The 17,634-nt window shown below is 41.4% G+C and overlaps 1 protein-coding gene across 1 annotated transcript; it reads right to left on the reverse strand.

The window, feature by feature from the left end:
• Nucleotides 1-2,588: 2,588 nt before the first annotated feature.
• On the reverse strand, nucleotides 2,589-16,519 carry LOC150087561 (astacin-like metalloprotease toxin 1). Its single transcript, XM_090372536.1, has 10 exons — nucleotides 16,453-16,519; nucleotides 14,674-14,706; nucleotides 14,531-14,571; nucleotides 14,302-14,377; nucleotides 13,290-13,407; nucleotides 12,996-13,171; nucleotides 12,683-12,907; nucleotides 12,456-12,590; nucleotides 6,769-7,022; nucleotides 2,589-2,687 (listed from the first exon to the last, which is right to left on the reverse strand). The coding sequence occupies exons 1-10, from the start codon at nucleotides 16,517-16,519 to the stop codon at nucleotides 2,589-2,591; spliced, it is 1,224 nt and encodes a 407-aa protein (XP_090228662.1).
• Between the last annotated feature and the right edge of the window lie 1,115 nt (nucleotides 16,520-17,634).

Here is a 17,634-nt window from a genome sequence, read left to right on the forward strand (position 1 = left end):
TCCATAGGCCTGTCTGCAAAAAGTGTCTACTGAATGGTGCACTTTGAAACATTTCACTGTGTGTTTTGGTTGTAGCCTGTTATTGAGGGATTATGAGTTATCTGTTGTCCTGAACTTCATGTACTAATTTACATTTACCTTGACTATCAACCAGTGGTGATTTCTCTGTCCTGGCACATTGATTTGTTGTGTGTTTCTCTCTTCAGACCATTATTGCCATGTCACTATGGCATCCCTTGAACAGTCACTTGTAGGTGCTGTGGGATGCATCCACTCATGCAGACTGATCATTATGTTTTGGCACATATACTGTACACTTAGTGATCACTGAGTTATGCCCCTGTGGGTTATGCCCAAAACACAGTGAAATGTTTCCAAGTGCACCATTCTACTGAATGGTGCACTTGGAAACATTTCACTGTGTGTTTTGGTTGTAGCCTGTTATTGAGGGATTATGAGTCATCTGTTGTCCTGAACTTCATGTACTAATTTACATTTACCTTGACTATCAACCAGTGGTGATTTCTCTGTCCTGGCACATTGATTTGTTGTGTGTTTCTCTCTTCAGACCATTACTGCCATGTCACTATGGCATCCCTTGAACAGTCACTTGTAGGTGCTGTGGGATGCAGACTGATCATTATGTTTTGGCACATATACTGTACACTTAGTGATCACTGAGTTATGCCCCTGTGGGTAGCACCATTGATAAATTTGCCATCCCATACCAGTTGGAAAAGACCTGTGTTCAAGTCCTGTTGATGATGTGAGGTATTTGTATTGGTCTTTTTCACAATGTAGCTGAGTTAGTTGGTCTCAGGTGAGGGTAGCATAATTTTTTCTCCTGGAAATTTGGGGTTTTCATTCAGCACATAAAATCGATGAGCGAGCATGCGCAATTTACAGATAGTACATACGGAACAATATGGCCTTAGTTGCTGATGCTCCTAAAAATCCTACTACTACTACTACTGAATTATAACCACCCCATCCGTAAGACTATGGCACGTAACTCAATATAAAAAGCCAAACAGCTTGATAGGCTAGAGCAATGGTAATTTGCATCCAATCTTGCAAGTCAAAGTTATAAAGTAGCATTTATGGAACATAATAAAGTAACACTTTCAAAAGGGCATGATTGCAGCTCGTACATCTATATCGGAAATGGCATGTCTTGTCTGTTGCTTATGGCTCACTGTGATTAAAATATACAAAGACTGGTGTCAGATGTCAAACCACCTCCCCTCAGACAAAACTGTAAAGGATTATGCAAAGCAGATATTCGTCATGAGTGAAGGGTCAGCACTTTGTACGGGGTTGACAGAAAGTCACTGTGTAACATTTGACGTCGCAATACAATACAGAGAATTCAAGAACAATATCCCAAATGATGCACTGCACACTCAGCCATCTTGGGTTCTACAGCAGACGATGCAAGAGACACCCTCTCTTCTACGGCGAATGCTGTTGTTTCAACAACACGCTGGTTGAACACTGGCGGACTGGAAACTAGTGTGTGGTCGGATGAGTCCAAGATGGTGCGACATGCGGATGGACTCGTGTGTGGTGCAAGCAAAACAGGACCATAGACTCATCATGTGTGGTCCCCGCAGTCCAGCCGGTAGCGGTGGTTGCTTAATGTGGGGCATGTTTTGCTGGCAAGAACTATAACCCTTGGTACTTATGGACTAACGTTTCACTGGTGAGGTCTGGTCATGTGTTGTCTTATATAGGGTGGCTCCTAAACGTTAGTTCAACTCTGTTGTGATACTCTGTGATGATACAAAATTCGTAAAATGGCCTTAAATGAATGTAGTGTAGCGTGTTGTAATGTATTCATAATCTATTCTGAATGTTGAGGTCTACCAGCAGCTTTAGGAGACCACGTTGCATTTTTTCCTGGACAGAAATGGGATCTTCCAAGACGAAAATGAACTGTGTCATCATGTCTGTACTGTGCACGAGTGGTCCGAGGAACACAGCGAAGATATTACCATTCTTGATTGGCCTCCAAATTTGCCTGCCTCAATCCAACTGAACATCAGAGCTTCAGAGGTATGTTTTTGGAATGGAAAGTGAGGCATATGGACCTGCAACTATCATGTATTCGACACTGCAGAAAGCATTCAGGCAGCATAGCTGCAGATTTGTGCAGACATCTAGTGGAGAATGCCTAAGCATATAGCGGATGTTATCCGTGCAAATGGTGGCCAAACATGATAATGCGTTAGGTGGTTATAATTCAGTGATCACGGAAAATGTATATAAAAATATATATATATATATATATATATATATGTATTTTATTTCAAGGACCAAACTTTAAGAAATGCTTTTATAATTCATACAGAGAAAAATTGAAAATGTAAAATAAGCAAATTTGAGTAATGTTTTTTATATATTCTCAGGACAGTACATCACTGGCTCTACCTATGAGCTGGCTATGTCAGTTGCATGCACATTTTTTTTTAAATTAAAAAAATATATATATTTAATTGTAGAAATATAGTTCACATTTTCAAAATAATTTATTTAAAGATGCTCCAATACAGCAAATTATTATACTCTTTATTTTTAGAATCTGTTTTTCAGTAAGAAGGTTTCACACAGGGGTTTCCACTGAACGTGAAATCATCAATTGCTATTTTACCAGGTTGATTTTCTTTGGTCTTGGCACGGAAAATGAACTAAAGAAAGAGAAAACAGAATATTACTGCATTTAGGACTATTACTGCATAGTGTGTTTAAATGCATCATTTATTTATAGGCATAACTAGGGAATGGCAAATGTGGCCATGGCCATCAGTGCATACGATGTAGCCATTATCACAGCCTCTAGTTGCTGTGGGAAACTCTCCACCAGTGTTTTTTTTTTTTTTTTTTTTTTTGTAAATGTCTTCCAATATTTTCGACCATTTGGCCCTCAAAGTAGTGACCAAATTCAACTGTTTTTTGGGTAGTCTCTCCTCGCCATCCAACAATCCAATTTGTGTTCTCTATAGGATTGAGGTAAGAGCTCTGGGCCGACTAGATCAACTTTTCGATGCTCGTATCCTCAAACCAGTCCATCACAGAGCAGTATGACATGGAGTGTTCTGCCTATGTCCCGGAATAATGTTCAGTTTACTCAAAGTACTCAGTGAAATATAAACTGCTTTCTGGCCCATTGCAACATGCGCAGACAATAGGCTCTTTAAATGTATGCATAAAGCGCCCTTTTTTAACACCATGCTCATCTTCCATTTTTAGGAAAAGGACCTGGGGGTAATTTTGCAGGCAGATATGAAGTTCTCTGAGCAGTGCAGACGGGCTGCAAGAGTGGCTCATGGTGTCTTGTCAATGATATACGGGAATTTTTCTAGCAGGGATAAGGAGGTGATTATGCCCTTGTATAAGGCAATGGTCAGGCCACACGTTGAGTACTGTATACAGGTCTGGAGGTCTCATTTCAAGAAGAATGTAGAGCTGCTGGAACGAGTATAGAGAAGGGCAACAAGAATAGTGAATGGAACAAAGGGTTGCTCTTATGAAGAAAGGCTTAATTTTGCAAATTAGAGTGTCTGGAGACTAGGCACCTGCGAGGTGATCTGATTGAGGTGTACAAAGCCTTGAATGGTTTGAGCATGCTCAATGCTGATGGGATTCTTCCTCTTGCTCAGGATAATCACCTGAGAGGGCATAAATTCAAATTGAGGAAAGACAGATGTAGGATAGATGTGCGGAAATTTGCCTTTAGCCAGCGGGTAGTTGGTTGGTGGAACAGACTTCCATCGCTTGTCAAAGTTGATAACCTAAATTTAATTAATTAAACCCTCCAAAATTTATTTAAAATCAGACAGATGGAAATTCGGGAAGTGTTTTTTCTTTTTTTTTTTTGGTGAATAAAATGAATTCTCTTTATATGTAAAAATTGAAGTATATTTTCGTTGGGATATTACTCTATAAAGAAAGTTCAGAAGGTTTTGAGATCAACACCACTTTGATATCTCCTAGTTTTTCCTCCTAAAAGAATGATTTCTAGGAGTGGACTTCATTTTGCAACAAAGTTGATTTTGCAGTCCCTCAAAAAATATTAAATCCTTTTATTTTAAAGGAAATACATTGAGTGGGCAGAGATCATGGGATACCTACCTAGTAATGAGTATGCCCATTTTTGCTAGGATAAGGGCAGTCACATGGTGAGGCATTGAGTCCATTAGTTCACAAAAGCATCCCACCGGTATTTCCATCCACCCTTCCTGCACCGCTGGATAATTCTGTCACATCCCTGGGTGGTGGATCCAAAGCTCGAACGGACCTTTCCACAGCATCCCGAAGATACTCAACAGGGTTCATATCTGGTGAATGGGGAGGATATTCCATGGTGGTAAAATCTGCGGGATGTTCTTTGAACTGTGTTCTAGTCACCATGACTCTGTGGGAGTTACATTTTCCTGCTGGAAGAGTCCATTGCCCTGTGGGTGCACGATGACCATGAAGAGATGCAGTTGGTCTGCAAGGTGGGACACGTAACCTGGACCATTCAGAGATGCATCTAGATGTACCAGAGGTGCCGACGTGTGCCAGTTGAACATGCCCCAGACTATTACCGACTGTCCACCTGCCTGACCAGTTCCTTGCTGACATGACGGGTGCATACCTTCATGTGATTTCCTCCAGATACACACCCTCCTGTGCACTCAAAATAACTGGAAACAGGGCTCATTGGACCAGGAGACCCATCTCCAATCATCCAAGATCCATTGCCGATGTTCTTTTGCCTAATTGAGGTGTAGAGTCCTGTGTCGTGGCGTTAGCAATGGGACTCTGGTTGGTCCCATAACTTATTGCGCCTAATGATCGCCTGATAGCCTTGGTGGGGACGTTTCTGGAAGCTCCTTCTTTGAAGTCGGAATGATTGGCGCCACTGTTTTGTCTCCAGTTGGCTGAAACAATGCAAGACAGTCGTCTACGGCCACTTTCATCAACCACCTTTCTTCACCCACAGTGCTGTCCACAATGAGATGTTATTCTTAAAATGGCATATTCCCGATACACTCTTGATACTGTCGAATGGAGATAGTGCAATTTCTGTACCACCTCTGCGATAGAATGACCCATGCATTGGGCACCTGCTATCATCCCTCTTTCAAAGTCGATTAACTCACGACGTTTATCTATACTGACATCGAATTACCGTCTATGTGAATGCAGTGTACCTATATTCCTGCCAAGCAGTGAATTCGTCCACCAGCGAGAGGGGTGACAGCGTCGCGTTGTCCAGAAACCAAGTATCCCATGAATTCTGTCCTTTCAGTGTATATTGTTAATTTTCACTCCGGTCTGTTTAGCATGCTACCTGAACGAATAATTTTTATCAAAAGATATCTTTTCCTTATGATTCCAATGTTCTCTTAGTAATCAGTTTTGTATTACGATTCTTATTAATCAGAGGTGTATTACGCCGATCCCTCTGTATGCAGTGTTTTTTTGATGAGTCTGTGCATCAGAAATTTGGTCATCTTCCCCTGCCTCATACCTTCACAAGCATCTCAGTTTAGAGTACTTGTTGCTTAGATGGATGAACAGGGTGATAGGCCACCCCGTAACTATCTCCAGATCTATCCTATAAGCAAATCTGGGCACCACTCCCTGGAGACATATCATCGTGACAAAATATGTCCTCACGCTTGCACGGCTTATAACGAGGCGAATTGATGCTCCATCGGTATCCACATTAATCTCTGGCCCTAGGAGGGCAAGAGGGGAGCACCCCGACTCCTGTCTCCCTCTACGTCTTATGCTGTCAAGCATTGATTCCCTGAGGAACATGTTTCCAGCCAATTGTCTTCGGATCTTCAATAAATTTAGGATACACCCTGATAGGTTCTGTGAAGACAAGCCCTCAGGAAGGAAATCCTCATGAACTGGTACGAGATAATGAATCTATAACACTCACCTGCTCCTGGACATGACAGACTTTTTTTTTAACTTTGCCTATTTGTATTTGACAAAGACTTTGTTTGGTCTCCATGCAATTGTATATTTAATCCTGTAAATTTCTCGGGTTCAGCACGCATGTACTCTTGTTTATTGTACATGTATTCCTCGCACCTTAGTCTGTAAATATTCATGCCCTTCTGGCACAGAGACGTCCCGTTCTAATCAGGCCTCTGCCTGGTCATGGATATGAATATATAAATGAATGCATTTGTTCATGAACCATTCCTGAACACTATTGATAGCATGGCAATGGAATTAACTTGTTGAAACAAAGGTGAGTCTGTGCAAAATAACTGTAGGTAGCAGGAAATTGTCCAAAATATTAAGGTAGATGTCAGCGTTCTTGTTTCCTGCACAACTACTAAATGTCCTAGACCATGCCAAGAGAAACAACACACCATAACCCTACCTCCTCCGAACTTCATTGTTGGCATAATGCATTCCTATACCCTGACAGCAGAAGTTCTCTAGGCATTATCAGAACTCACACTTGCCCAACTAATTGGAGTAGGGCATGAAAAGATTGTCGCTCCACTGATAACATCAAGGGTAGCCTGGACGTTGTTAACTTTTTTTTTAACCAGGAAGGTCCGACGGAATCTTAAAAATGGGATGTCCTATACCTTTATATGCAATTGAACGAGCATAACAGACATTTATTCATATGGCAAACAGCGTTTGAAATCATTAAGTTAGTAAAGAAGAGGTGTGGAAACTAAAAGAACTAGAAAGTTTCATCTTATAGGCACATATACGGAAGAAAGGAATGCAGTTAACAGTACTTACCACTGTCATGTCGTCATCCATGTGGACATTAATCTGAAACCTTCTCCACCTGGTAGCTTGTTCCTTGAGTATGAACACTGTGTCCAACGATGTCGCGTGTGCTTGAACCACTCTCAGGTATTCTGCTCCAGTCCCGTTCAAATACATAGAAATAGTGAGGCAACCCTTGCGAGGTCTCTGTACCTCATACACTGGAGACATCATGCCTGCCATTTTACCATTAGTGTCGTCTGCGTCCACGTACATAAAAGAGCCTGCAACGTTTAAACGAAATTAAATTATATGTGTTAATTATTCTGAGCGATTAATGTGACATATAAACTATCTTTTTATTTATTAATTTTAAAAATGTTTTATACAGCGACTGTTTTAGAATTTTGGATCTGAAGGAATTGGAGTACGTCGAGTGAGTGTTATTCTGTTTTCGTTTCTAAACAGACTTTACAACCAATAATCTAAGGAAAGTAAATCAGAAAATCTATTTACATAACTTACATTACTTAAATTATATGAGGAGTTTTACTTATAAGCTGGAGGAGTGATTCTTCTCCTGAAGAAGCAATTGTTGGCTTACTGGAAGTACATTTTTTAATGGATATCTCCTTTTGCACTGTTTGCAAATAGGACGAAAACTTTCAGCAATCGAAGATTAAAATTATTCCTACTCGATGAATTTTTTCTGGTTTGCTTGGACGAGAGACAAATCGTTCAAAAGAGAAAGAAGCCAAAAGAAGGATGGCTTTTCTTCTGAATGGAAACCCCTCCCTCAAACTCGCTGTGTGAATATGTGATGTAAACATGTTAATAGACAGATGGGGAAGAGAGGAAACCTTTCCGATTTTCAGAGAGGTGTCATTGTTGGAGCACTTTTAGCTACAACCACCATTGAAAAACAAAGGAAATCAGTGATGTTTCGAAAGGAACCATCTCAAAGTATACAATGTGTGTAAGACAGAAGGAGAATGCAGCTGTAAATGGAAGAAATGCGACAGAGAGTGGGGACGCCAAGAACGGGACTGTAGGAATTCGAAACAGCATGACATAAGGCACAACTTTATGACATGATGTTTCAAATTGAGAAAGATAAGAACTGTCCAGAATGTTAATGTGCGGCATGATACATTAACATTCCAGAAGAGTCAATCAATGATCCGAACTCAAGTCACAGAAAGAACCCCAGACAGCAGCTTTGCTAATGTCCACAGCTGGAACTACACATACTGGTAAACAACGTTCTTCGGGCATCTTCAAGATACAAACATGTAGATGGCTGTTTTAGTTCATGTTTCCCAAATCTCAATGGCATTTGGATACATTTCCACCAGCGATGGGGACCCAGGGTGCTGGTGTGAAGTGGACCACTGGCCATAGCAATAAGTTTACTATGCCGAAAAGGGCAATTAACATTGGCGAATGGAATGTTCGAACGGGGCACCACGTTGGACAAAAGGAAATCATTGCCCAAGAACTACTTAGGTGCAAGGTAACAATCGCGGCATTATCCGAATTAAGGCTCACCGGGTCTGGAACGATGATCATCCAACCACCAGCACCTAACGAAGCGGTTATGCTATTCTACTCTGGTGGTGAGAAACGAGAAGCAGGAGTGGGCTTTATGGTCGATGTTCAGGCCACCAGTAGTGTGATCGCTTTCCAACCAATATCGGACCGCCTGGCAGTCCTTACTGTCATGGGCACCATCAAGACCCATATCATCTCCGCCTATGCACCAACTGAGACTAGCCTGAACCCGACCAAGAATGACTTCTACAACCAGCTCCAACATACGCTGGATTCAATTCCACAGACAGAAGTGATCATCCTCGCAGGGGACTTTAATGCCCACATTGGCGTGACAGATCTGGTTGGGAAACAACAATGGGCAAGTTTGGCCATGGGAAGATCAATGACAATGGACTACGTTTGTTGTCCTTTGCCACATCTAACAACCTGATCATCGGAAACAGTCAGTTCCAGCACTCAAAAACATCAACTTACATGGCGAAATCCATCTGGCAAGGACTCAGCAATCCTGGACTACATTCTGATCAACGCCCGATTTCGTTCATCACTCATGGACGTTCGTGCCATGAGGGGACCTGATTGCGGATCTGATCACCACCTCATCCGGGCTAAGGTGCAGCTCAAATTACGGCATGCAAAAAGGTCATCTCGGTCAGCCAAGCTGGACTGGAGGCAGCTAATGAATACTGCCGACAAAGGGGCATATCAGATCGCCCTATCCAACCGCTTCGAGACGCTAGCCGTGCCCGAGGATATAAATGAAGAAGAAAAGCAGATCTCTGATGCCATCCTGGAATGTGCCAAGCCCCTATGTCCACCTGCCCGACGTCTAACGCAACCATGGATATCAGACGAGTGCCTCGACCTCGTGGAAAAACGGAAGCAGGCAAAGTTGGTCGACTTTGAACGGTACCGGCAGCTAAACCGAGAAGTCCGACAGAGGATGACAGCGGAAAGAGAAGCATACTTGAATCAAGTGGCAGACGATCTTGAAGTGGCGGCATCCAAGAACGAGTACCGCACTCTCTATCGCACCCTCAGATGTCTGAGTGGAAAGACCAAATTGACTAGTGACAACATCAAGAATGCTGATGGGACCTTCGTGCGAACACCGTCCGAACGCTTGCAACAGTGGAGTGAATTCTTCAAAGCATTGTATAATCACGACCCACCTCAGGGACCGGCAGAAGCCGCACTATCGATTGATCCCCCTGAAGTCTCCATGGTCGATGTTGAGCCTTCAGTAGAAGAAGTGAAAGCAGCCATACAATCCCTAAAGAATGGCAGGGCACCAGGAGTGGACCAAGTCACCACAAAAGCGATCAAAGCTGGGGGAGATGTACTGCTTCGCCGACTACACTCACTGCTCAAAACCATCTGGTGCACTGAACAAATTCCGCTAACATGGAGGAAAGCCATTATTGTACCGATCCACAAGAAAGGTGATAACCGGGATTACAAGAACTACCGTGGCATCAGCCTCCTTTCCATCATCGGAAAGGTCTTTATGAAGATCATCCAGTCAAGGCTGCAAAAACATCGCGAGCAAACCAGTCGAGAAGAACAGGCGGGATTTAGACCCGGGCGAGGATTCTGTGATCAAATCTTTGCCATCCGTCAGCTGATGGAGGAGAGGATCCGGTGTGGACAGCGAACCGTCATTGTTTTCATTGACTTTAAGTGTGCTTTCGACTGTGTCCATCGGCCTGCCATATGGAAACTACTAGAGGTCGAACATGTACCTCGAAAAGTCATCACACTCCTCCAAACTGCATACAATGGTTTAACCAGCCAGGTGCGCACCCAGAACGATTTATCTGAGGAATTTACCATCCAAACTGGAGTCCGCCAAGGGGATGTAGCCTCCCCGTTGCTTTTCAACATCGTGGTCGACGCCATTATGAGGCAAGCATTCAGAAACAGACGGGGCATACAATATGACAAGGATCACTATGTGACTGACCTGATGTTTGCCGATGATAGTGCTATCTTTGCTGGAAACGACTCTGAACTCACGGACATCCTCTACAACATTGCCCGCATTGCCTGGCCATACGGTTTGAAGATCAATGCTGATAAGACAAAGGCCCTGACAACAGATGGGTCGCAAGCCACCATCTACTCGAAGGCGTCCAGATCGAGCAAGTGCAGGACTTTAAATACCTTGGGTCGCTGGTCCAGGAGAAGAAAGTTGCATCCACCATGGAAATCCACAGCAGAATTGGACAGGCGGCCACTGCATTCGCCTTGCTCAAATGGTGTCTGTGGAAGAGGACCAACATTTCCTCAAAGACTAAAATCCGAGTCTTCCGGACGTTGATCCTGCCCATTCTCCTTTACGGATCAGAAACATGGATTTGTCTCAAGCTAGATTTAAACAAACTCGAGGTATTCCAAATGCGATGCCTGCGGCAGATTTTGGGCATCTCACTTCGTGACCGCATCACTAATGATACCATCCGCTCCAGATGCCAACAGCAACCAACCATTGACGACCAAATCGAGAAGCGAAGGCTTAGATGGTTTGGCCACGTATGTAGAATGGGCACGAACAGAATACCATCCACACTCCTTTGGAGACAACGACCCACCCAATGGAGCATCCAACGGACCGCACCTAGGAAAACGTGGGCCAAGCAAGTGGAAAATAACTTGAAGAGCCGACGTCTGGACCTTAACCAGGCCAGGACTGACGCCATGGATCGTAAGGTATGGAAGAACATCACAGAGCAAGTCCGAAACCCTGCGGCACCTACAGCAGCATACTGGTTGCGTGGCCAACCGCCTCCCCCAGCTGCCAGCTAAGGACCAAGAAGAAGAAGAAGAAGAAGAAGAGAGGTGAATAAGGTATGTATGTATTAAATTAGTAAGAAGGAAACTACAGCTTTGAGGCGTGACTATAAACCGAAAGAAATTTAAGGCCAGCTGGTGAGATGAAAAACCTCGGGGAAATCCATGTTCTCTATACCCGAGTAATAAGATATAAGACAGGACTGAATTTTAGAAGGATTCAAATCAACTAAGTTATCTTTGCCCCACTGAGAATTACCTGGAGATCAGCATTTAAGGAGCAGGTAGTGGATATTCGAGAAGTTGAAGCTGTTTGAGCAGGGTAAGGTTTCTCAAACTAGAATGCAATTTGCTATCACAGAAAAACTATGGATAAGATATCCGGTCTGTGGAAGAAGTTAATGCATATACAAGAGGAAAAGAATGGAAGAAACAACTGAATCATGGGGAACATCCGCATTAGTGGAGATGTTAGAAGACAGAGAGCCGTCTACCATCACCCGCATTGAGAGTCAGAGAGAGAAACAGAATACCCAATTGCAAACAGCAGTCGGCAATCCATAAGATGAGAACTTGTTTAGGCCACCTTTATGCCACATATGATCAAAAGCCCTTGAAATGTCAATAATAACTGCTTGAGTTTCACGCATCTTTTCCATCTAATTTGTTGAAACATGATTAATATCAGCTAATCAACAACTAGTGGACAGACACTTGAAGAATCTATATTGACCATTTCCGGTAGCATATTAGTATAATCACTGTCCTTCCACACTGGGTGGACAGGCCCACATTTGAATCCCTCTAATGGCACGGGGAATTTTTATAGGCTCTTTTCGGAATGTGTCTGATTTAGTCGGCCTAAAGCAAGGGTTGCATTGTTCTTCGTCCAGAAAAACAATAAACCGACCGAGGAATGCACGTAATTACAGATATAATATGGTAAACCTCACGACCTCCTTTGTTTTGCCACTTAAACTCAGCTAACCATTAAGAAAGAGATAAGGAAAGTATTTCTTACTAATTTTGTTATTACTGAAAACTGTTCCACTGCCGGTTCCTTAATTTCACACAAATCAATGTTTAAATAAGAATAAAATTTTAGTTTCTATTAAGCTTCTGTATTGGAGCTTAACACTCTCCCCAAGTTTCTTTCCTCTTTTTAGCAAGCTGCTGGTCAAGGAAAGGTTTCTTCTGGTTCCCAGAAGAAACCTTTTTATTTCTATAATCGCAGAAAATGAAAAACAGTTCGATTTTTTCCTTAAATAATTTTATTTAAGAAAAAAATCGAACGCGACTGAAATGTAACGCACTCGTATTTTATTTAACTCGTGTCTGAAATAAAAACAAAATCTGTAACGTAACAAAGTTACCTGTTCTTCCACCCAAAACTCCTTCTCCCCATGACCAAGTTGCTTCCAAGTCATCATCAGGCGTGAAGTCGCACATATCTTCATCAAAGTTACATACGATGTCTGGCATATCAGGAGCTGGTGGACGTATGCTTCCTGTAGAAAAAAAGTCAGCAATTACTCAATGTTTCCCAAAGATTCTGTGCATTAAACAGAATATGGCGATTTACAACAACCAGTGAACTCACCGAAACACTCGTACAGTTTGTTGATCCGCCTGATGTCACTGGCGCTGAGCCCTGGTTTGTTCCAAACTGGAATGAGTGGTTGACCGGACTTGGCTTCCATCGTAACCAAGTTCTTGCTCTTTGCGAAAGCATGGTTGTCATACAACATGATGGAGTCGACGTCGAAGGTTTCTCCTAAGAGGTTGTTGGTCCAATACTGCCGTTTTTCAAAGTTGTACGCGTTGTCTGCAAAGTATGAAGATATCGGGTCAACAAGTTACCGCCTCAACTATGTCAATAGAGTACAAAATTTAAATGAACAATCAACACTTACAGCTATCAATATTCTCCCAGTAAATGGTAATATATTCGTCTCTATCGGAACGGTTCTGTTCGTGGTCGAAACCGAGCGAGTGACATAGTTCGTGGGCTATTGAACTTCTCTTGAAGCATCCCTCCTCCAAGGAGACAATTTGTTCACCTCCTTGCATCCCCAAAGGAGAACTACACCTGTAGATATAAAAATAACCATCAGTGAAATGATGCAACACTTAAATTCGCATCGGGAACGGATATTGTCGATGCGAACCCGGTGTGTAATCTTTTAATCGAAAAAAATGATACAAACCCATCCACAGACTTTAGCAGGACGTAGTTCTTGTCTCTGAAAGTTTTGCGTCTAAATTTCACGCAGGTGTTGTCCATGATGTGTGCCATGGCAGCTTCAATTTCATCCTTCTTGTCAACTAGAAATGAAAAATAGTTTGAATTAATTCAGATAATCAAGTTCTAGTAATGATGTGTTTGGAAGCAATTGGAAATGGTGCCATAACAGTGTGGAACAGTCACCAAGTGGTTACTTTTTTTTTTTTTTTCAATTTTATGGGTTAAAAATATGAAATCAGCTTGCCTATTTTTTTTCTGGATGAAAAACCCGAGATTCTTAGAGACAAAACCAAGGAACCGTAACCCAATTTCGAGTTGAACACAAATCCCAATCTTTGTTCCGTTGCCACTAGAGACTAATCTGTTACCGATAATACATCATGGGCCATAACGGAAAATAAATTGTGGGGTAATAATTTTTCCTCGTTTTAACTTGAAATCTCAAGTTAAAAAGTTTGTTATCATTTAATCTTCAAAGTACATCCTTCGTAACTCGATACACCTCTTTGCAAGTTCGAACAGCATCTGGATGGCTCAGTGGAACCCTGTTTAACTCCTTGTCACGCTGGTTTGGATCTCTGAAATGCTCGTAAGATGCCCCTTCAGGTGGGATTTCACTTTGTGGGTGTATACGGGGGATGCTGAAGCACTCTAGTTCCCTTCTGTGCAAGAAACTGCTTGACGATGGTCGCGTTGTGTGACGGTGCATTGTCGTGAAGCAAAATACTCACGTGACTCAGCCAAGTCTGGCCTAACACGCCGACTTCTTTTCAACAGTCTGTCCTTCACTCCTCTGTAAAATTCAGAGTTGGCTGTCTGCCCCTTCTGATACAAATTCTTTGTGCACAACTCCTTGCCAAGCAAAATAAATAAATAATTTTAAAAAAATGACCAACATTGTCACTGATATAAAAATACAAATAATGTATTTTTTTATTTTATGTATTTAGGTTAAAGAAATTTAGAATACTCACTCAAAGATTTATCAATGGAGTAAGGGACGGTGGCATTGGGCCAATACTTCATTTCATTCACGATTGCATTTCTGTCCTAAAAGCAAACACAAAAAAACCCTGAAAAATTGCAAACTCTAAGAATTTATTTGTAAAAGGGTGGATGAAAAACTTTTCACACACAAGTGAAAGGCTTTTCATCCAGCAAAAGTAAAAGAGTGAGGAAAAATCTGGTGAAATAAATACTTACTGCATCAGGAGGTATTCCAGTTATATCTCCTTGGAAAAGGCCTGGAAGGAAATTAAATTCTAATTATAATTGCTAGGCGCCGTCTATTGACACTTTAATTCCCTAATATGTACACTGCGAGTGAAATGGTTTCAGTCACTTACCCGGTCTTTCGATGAGGGACCTCAAGAACGCGTCTGAAAAGAGAAATGAATAGAAACGCAATAATAAATATCCGTAATAATTGAGGCATCCTTAATTTAAAAGTTCCTAAATATCTTCCATAACCAAAGTTTTGGTACATTAACATACTGTTTACTAAATTGAAATAAGAGATACTCAGTTTTTTCACCAAGTACACTGAGTGGCCACTTTATTAGGCGCCTGCCCCTTTAATGAAATAGAACTTTCTTTGTAATAGCGTCACGTGTTCGTGCCATCCGATATTAAACAGGCAGGATGTTGTTTGAATGCAGCTCTGTGATTTGAATACGAGATCATAGGAAATATTTCCTATGATTTGCTGATTTCCTCTTCTCCTACGCGATTATAGGAAAGGAGGGAATGAGCAGGGTTTTTTAGTTCTAGTAAATACCAAACTTGCTAAAACCTGACGCTATCGAGAGTTACCACGAGTTAGTACGTGAGTAGTACAGTTAATATTATCACCGTCCTCCCATACCGAGTGGAAAAGACCTGAGTTCGATTCCCGTCGATGACTCGAAGAATCTTTATGGATCATTTTAAAAGTGTTCTCAGTTAGTCGGTCTCAAGTGAGGGCAGCACGATTTTTTCTCCAAAAATCTCGGGCTTTTCGTCCAGCAAACAGCAAACCGACTACAGAACACACACAATTTACAGATATATACAAGCCACAATATGGCCTATGTTGCTGAAGCGCCTAAAACTCTACAACAATCAATCAACTCAGTTGGAATTTTTTTCCTGAAAAATAGGTTAACCTCTGTAGATAATGAACAGGTCCACTGGAAAATTAGTTGGAGCACATGTGGGCTGAGTGTTCTACATGCTCTAGCAAGATAAGCAAGATGCATCTCTGTAGAGATTCAACTTAAATCGAAAGATTAGGAGCTTGGCCCGTTGGGACCAAGCTCCAGCTGTGTATATGGCTATAGCTAGGATCACTGAGCTCTATTTGCAAAATAGACTTCTTCTATACCTTTAAAACCATTATCTTGTCTTTTGAGTTAGAAATTTTGATGGAAGACCATTGAAGATGCTCCACGATATTATTGGCATTAAGTTCTAACCGAGACTTAGAATTTCCGTTAAAAAGCTGGACAAAATCATTGGTGTGTGCAAGAGAACGGTAGTTGTTGAAGTCCTTTAGGAGCGATTTGTCCATAACTAATTGCACCCCAAAGGTCCATGAGCTTTCACTACAATCACGAAAAACCTGCATATTACCTCTTTGCTAAAATCCTCTTGTCAACATCGTGTATTAGGACACTTGGTTTAAAAATTTTGGTAGCTCGGATTTAACTCCTTTCTCCAGAAGGACAGAGGACAAGACAGTCTTGTTTACGCCTTCTTTTGATGCTGTTTCCACCACAGTTACCAGGTTGTCAATCAGCTTGGTGGATTTGGTTTTTATCTCCTTAAGGGAAAATGATTGTCTTTGTATTAAGTAAATTGCCGAAGCGTTAAAAATAAGGAAATACTGCCTGTCTGAGATTGGGAAGACATTTTGAACGACTTCGGCAAAAGAAGGTACGTTCGGAACCAAGAAATGAGTTAGTAAGTCCATTCTTGTTTTGAGAATTTCTCTCTTGACTTTTAGATTTTAGTTTAAAATAACTTTAAATATCGCTCCATTTGTCAAGGATATAGTTCATTCTATTTATCCATCATGTTTTCTGATACAACAAAAATGTAAAGTATGCAAATCATGCTGAACTATCTAATTCTAATTTCTAACTTACCATCGTCCACTGCACTTCCCAAAGTGAACGCAGTGGTAAGCAACAGAACGGCCCACTTATTCGTCATGGTCTCACTACTTGGGTGGCTAAAAATTCCATTCCTAGTATGGTAATATACTGAGGCACACACGTGATTAAAACGCATATTTTATACTTTCATTTCTGCATCAATCAGAAAGAAGAAGGGTGTGAACTCAACAGATGCACGATGGTGGACATGTATTACTGAAACGTGTTAGTTAAATTGCTCCTCAGCACTTTTCACTTTTTATCTCTGGAATATTCGGCATTTAAGATAAACTTCGTTTTCCCAGTCTTATCGAATAATTCTCTCAGGGAACACCAACAGGTGGGAATGAACTTGTCTTGAAGACGTTTATTACCACCGATTACTGCAATCTTACGTTAATTGAAAGAATTACAATACTTACCAGTTTGCGATAATACAAAATAATTGAAATAATTGGTAAAAGATTCATAAAAGTCCTTCGAACTTCCACGTTTTCCAATGATCCTTAATAGTTCGTCCTTTCCAGATTACGCACACATTTAAGAGATTAGATAATGGAAGATTACATCTGCAGTGAACATATCGCATTACATATCGCGAACAAGTGATGTTCGCGATAAATACCTCCTTGGACTAAGGCTAAGTACCAACAGTGTCGGGATCCAGTTTCTTATTCTCGAAATACCTCAATGTGGAAAGCCACTTTGTTAGTAAATATAGCGGCTCATGTGTGGGTCGTCCACACAATTGGTGGTGAGTTTGTTTACTTAGTAACCTGTTTACCAAGGGACTATATGGGTTAGATATTCGCTCAACAAGATTTGATTTTTCCCTTCTTCTTTCCGCAGGTTTTCTGGAAGATGCTGCTCTTCAAAATCCTAGTGAGTATTGTATTCTCTGCGGTGCTTCTAAAGAAAGAAAATTTAATATTTATCTCTGACGAATCTGATTTTACCTCTACTATTTACAGACCTGTTTGAAGGTGACATCATAGGGATCGATCCCCATTCCGTAAGTAAACTCAATCTCTTAGCGCTTGCTGTAAATAAGGATTCCTAACAGTAATTAAGAGAGATTGTATTTTCTGTATATTTTTTTCGAAAAATTTAGGACAGAAATTCGGTAGTTCAAGAGGTCAAGCTGTGGCCGAATGGAACCGTTTACTATGAACT

The sequence above is a fragment of the Mastigoproctus giganteus genome, chromosome 4 (genome assembly GCF_048544385.1).
Source record: "Mastigoproctus giganteus isolate SK-2022 chromosome 4, ASM4854438v1, whole genome shotgun sequence".
NCBI lineage: Eukaryota > Metazoa > Arthropoda > Arachnida > Uropygi > Thelyphonidae > Mastigoproctus > Mastigoproctus giganteus.

What these genes read in the sequence shown, in the direction of transcription:
- LOC150087561 (XM_090372536.1), bottom strand. Translation starts at nt 16,519, where the DNA reads ATGACGAATAAGTGGGCCGTTCTGTTGCTTACCACTGCGTTCACTTTG. An exon ending in CTGGAATACCTCCTGATGCA is followed by an intron (nt 14,378 to 14,530) that starts GTAAGTATTTAT and finishes GTTTGCTTTTAG; the next exon opens with GACAGAAATGCAATCGTGAA. An exon ending in CAAACTGTACGAGTGTTTCG is followed by an intron (nt 12,591 to 12,682) that starts GTGAGTTCACTG and finishes TTTTTTCTACAG; the next exon opens with GAAGCATACGTCCACCAGCT.